A 4,125-nucleotide genomic window follows, 5' to 3' on the forward strand; every position below is an offset into this window, starting at 1 on the left:
CGTAATTCTGATCTTAATGCTCCTAGTATACCGCTGAGAATAAGATGCTCAGCAGTCTTTCTATGGCGACAATGTTCACTCCGGGGCGATTCGCCCACCTTATATACAGTGGCCATCGCTCTCTAGCCTTGTGGGGAGACTCAGCCGGCTCGGCTCGCATGAACATTTTCGTTGTCAATAGAAATATACGCGCGTGCTCGATTCTTGACTGTCCGCGGCCTCTCAAGCACGGTTCTGTTTTAAAGTGCTCTAAAGCGCAAAAGTCTCAGCAAGGAACGTGCTGAGCACTGATGCAGAGGCTGGACTTCTAGTGAAAACCCAGAAACGCCTGGGATGTCTCCTACCATTCGCCGTACATGGAAAACTTGGCACTGGCAGGCAGTGCATGAACGGGCTTCTAGCGTCTTTTCGTAGAGTAAGCCGGCACATTTCTAGATCGTGATTTGATTACATGGTTCGGTATTTATCCACATAATTTCGGCCAAAGCAGGGACACACATGAACGGACGCAAAGGCGACCACGACGTGGTATAGTCGCCGCTAGTAGCAGCATTAATAACGAGGGTACATAGACCCTTAGTCTCTGTTGTCCATCTCGCACCTCGTCTACTTAGGGTCTTTCTTTTTGCCCTACCCCTTCCATCCTCTTCTTCTCCTCCCCATCCTAGGGTTAGTGGTGCGTCTTAGGGTCATCCCATTTTTCCTGCCCCCCGTTGCCCTGACCCAAGCATCAAAGCTCGTAACCCTTCATCCTTCCATAACCTTTAAGGTCATGCTATGCCATACTATCGCTGAGCTAGCCTTCAACCTCTCCTCATTTACAAAGGGCTTTGCAGATAACAACCACCAAGTCAAATATGCCAATGCAACGCAACAACGCACTCTAAACGCAGAAAAACCTCGCCCATCTCCCGCCCTCCAACTGCCGTCTCTGGATCAAAGACAGATATTGCCCTCAACCCAGGAACGCCAGAAACAGGCTACAGACAAGCCGAAACAGAACACATTTTGTTTTTATTCGCTCTCCCTCGGCCATAGAACCAGGCTCGGACTTTTAGCAACGCAACACGACGGAGCAGTCACGCCAGCACATACTAGACGTTAAACGATACGCTCAGCAAAGCCAGCAAACCACCCCCATCAAACTGGAAAAAAACCCCCTCCTCCCCCCACGTGTATCGCCTCGACCCTCCCTTCAGACGACTGTTTTGTGACAATGGCAGGCCGCATGGTGCTATATAAATTGGTGGTCCTTGGTGACGGTGGTGTTGGAAAGACAGCGCTGACGATCCAGCTCTGCTTACAACACTTTGTTGAAACTGTGAGTGGAGTGAAGCAAGGCTTTGTAATAGGCCGCAGCCTTGCCGGCAGGCATCGCTCTGCCAGTCTAGAATTATGCCGTTTTCCCTATTTTTACCCCCTTCTCGTTTGGCGTTCTCGACAGCTGCCGGTGTTTTCGCCCCTCGTTTTGTTTCCCTTCCTCCTTTCCCTCTCTCATCTTCCGCCCTGTTGTCGTTCGTTATCTACTCGGCCCTCGCTCGCTCTCCCTATAATCTCACCCTCCCCCCTCCCCTTTCCCGATACAGCCACCACAAGACCTTTTCGCTAACCTCCTCCTCTCTCCCCCCCCCCCCCCTCCGCCAGTACGACCCTACGATCGAAGACTCCTACCGCAAGCAAGTCGTCATCGATAATCAGCCATGCATGCTCGAGGTGCTCGATACGGCAGGTCAGGAAGAGTACACAGCATTGCGTGATCAATGGATCAGGGATGGCGAGGGCTTTGTCCTCGTATACAGCATCTCGTCACGGTCCTCGTTCACGCGCATCCGCAAGTTCCACCACCAAATCATGCGGGTCAAGGAGTCTTTCTCCACCTCTCCATCCTATCCCGCATCGCCAGTGGCAGCAACCTCGCCCCAGCTGCCAGTCTCAGTGATGCTTGTGGGTAACAAGAGCGACCGGGTGACGGAACGAGAAGTGTCCACACAGGAGGGTCATGCGCTGGCGCGGGAGCTTCGCTGCGACTTTGTTGAAGCCTCAGCTAAGAACTGCGTCAATGTTGAAAAGGCCTTTTATGACGTTGTTCGCAAGCTACGTGATCAACGCCAACAGGTCTCGCGGCCGCCACAGCTAGTCACTGGCCGCCAAAACACGGCAAAATCCTCACGCCAGCAGTCGAACGGCTCGGCCCCTGACGGGAACAACCGCTACTACCGCCAGAAGCATCGCTGCGTTGTATTATGAGGCGTTTAGAGAAACAAAATTCACTGGCGCAGTGCGTATGTACGTGCGTGCATGTGTGTGCTAACATTGAGGCTCCGTTGGTTTCGCGCTTTTTCATGGCGGATGGACTAGGTCACGATGGCAGATCTATCTGCCTGTCTGTTCCTCTACTTGTTTATTTCAAGTACCAACCCGTCCCAGATTCTGCCTCAACATCTGACTTGAGCACACGCTCGCCCACACACCCATCCACTCACTCTGCGCCTTTCTTCTGTCTTTCTTTCCATTTCCCCTCCCTCACATCATTTGCTTCACTCGCCAATCTACCAACAGCCCATCCATTCCCGATCTCCCAATACTCTCGTATCTCTCACTCGGAGACAAAACCCATACCACCAGCCAACAGTTCTCCCTAAATCTTCCTTGCCTCGAATATCCCACCATCCCTTATGCCATCTATCGTCATCTCTTTCCATCTACAATCCAATTTAGTTTGCGCTTCGCTCAGCCATACCGGCCACTGTGTCGCTGATCGCCCCCGACGACCTCTTCGTCTCACGACACCCCTCAACCGTTGTTTTTTGTTCTCTTTATAATTTTACTTCGACTATACGCTCCTTTTCCGCCGCTATTCCTTCTTATTTTCCGCTGTTCATACAGACCAGTCCCCAGCTCATCGCCAGGAAGGAGTCTTCTTCTATCTTTATTTTCCATAGGCACCCCCTTATTACAGTTTGCTTGATTCGAGGCTCTGAACAGGCTCTCCAGAGCTCCATTCTTCTTGTTACCTTTTCTTCCCGCTCACATATACCTCAATGATTTAACTGGTGGCAATTATTTTCTTCTTCTTTTTTTCTTCTTTCCATCCCTTTTCCTTTTTTTTTCCCTTCTCCCTTGCTGCTCTTTTTCCTCAACAGGTTGATTCTCTTGTCTTTTTTTTTTCCTTTTTCCCTCCAAACCATTCCTTTCCCCCTCCCCCTCTCCCCCCCCCCCCTGTGTTTCCGATTGATTCCCTTTCTACCTTTTGACATTCTTGATTCGTGCTACTTGCTTCTATTGTAGCAGCCACCCGCGCACTTGGTATATCTCTCTATATGAAATCTCAATGTATATGCCTTATGTTTTTATCTGCCCATCTCAGCTTAGGTTTTAATGTGCGTATATAAACTTGTAGTCCCATGACTTGCCGGACATATTCCTGTGTAATTAACGGTATAAAGATTGTTTTTTTTTTAAAAGGCCATATTTTAATTTACAGAAGCATCAAGTTCACTTGACTACATGACTGCTTTCATTGGCTGGGCTAACCCTCCCACCTATCATAAACAACCAACCACGACTCCCCCCCCCCCTAATCGCCTTCAAGACCAAACAAAGCGTTTCTCAACGCAACAATCACGAATGATGAAGCCAAAAGAAACATTCGAACCCAGAAACATGCATCAAGCACAAGTGATAATAAAAATGTTTTAATGTCAAACAACACAACATGTACAAAAGAAAAAAAAGTCAATAAATAGTGGTATTTCCAAAAAAGAAAGACATTTAGATAAGATAAAAAAAGGCAGAGATCATAGCAAGCTGTGTCTCTAAAGAAACAGACCATAGATGGGTTGCCGATAAATGACTGGGACAGAAGAGGATAAGATAAATAAGGAAAAATGGCAACGTGGAGGGAGTGAGAAAGAAAAAGAAACAAAAAAGAAACAAAAACCATCAAGGAAGGGGTATATCGGCCACCATAGCATGACAACTCCAAAAAGATCCTACAATGCCGTTTACAGCTTCCAAGAAGAGCGCCATCATGAGAATTCATTAGCCAGAAAATAGACAGAAAAAGGGAAAGGAAAAAAAAAAAAAAGGAAAGTACAATCAGTACAACAAAGAGACTCATTATGT

The 4,125-nt window shown here is 48.2% G+C and overlaps 1 protein-coding gene across 1 annotated transcript; it reads left to right on the forward strand.

The window, feature by feature from the left end:
• Positions 1-1,395: 1,395 nt before the first annotated feature.
• On the forward strand, positions 1,396-2,247 carry HOO65_050028 (ras-domain-containing protein; the record flags this gene model as incomplete). The annotated part of the gene is made up of 1 exon (XM_071000767.1): positions 1,396-2,247. The coding sequence occupies one exon, from the start codon at positions 1,396-1,398 to the stop codon at positions 2,245-2,247; it is 852 nt and encodes a 283-aa protein (XP_070858087.1).
• Positions 2,248-4,125: the final 1,878 nt, after the last annotated feature.

Source organism: Ceratocystis lukuohia, assembly GCF_044167205.1.
Source record: "Ceratocystis lukuohia strain C4212 chromosome Unknown Supercontig5_pilon, whole genome shotgun sequence".
Lineage (NCBI taxonomy): Eukaryota > Fungi > Ascomycota > Sordariomycetes > Microascales > Ceratocystidaceae > Ceratocystis > Ceratocystis lukuohia.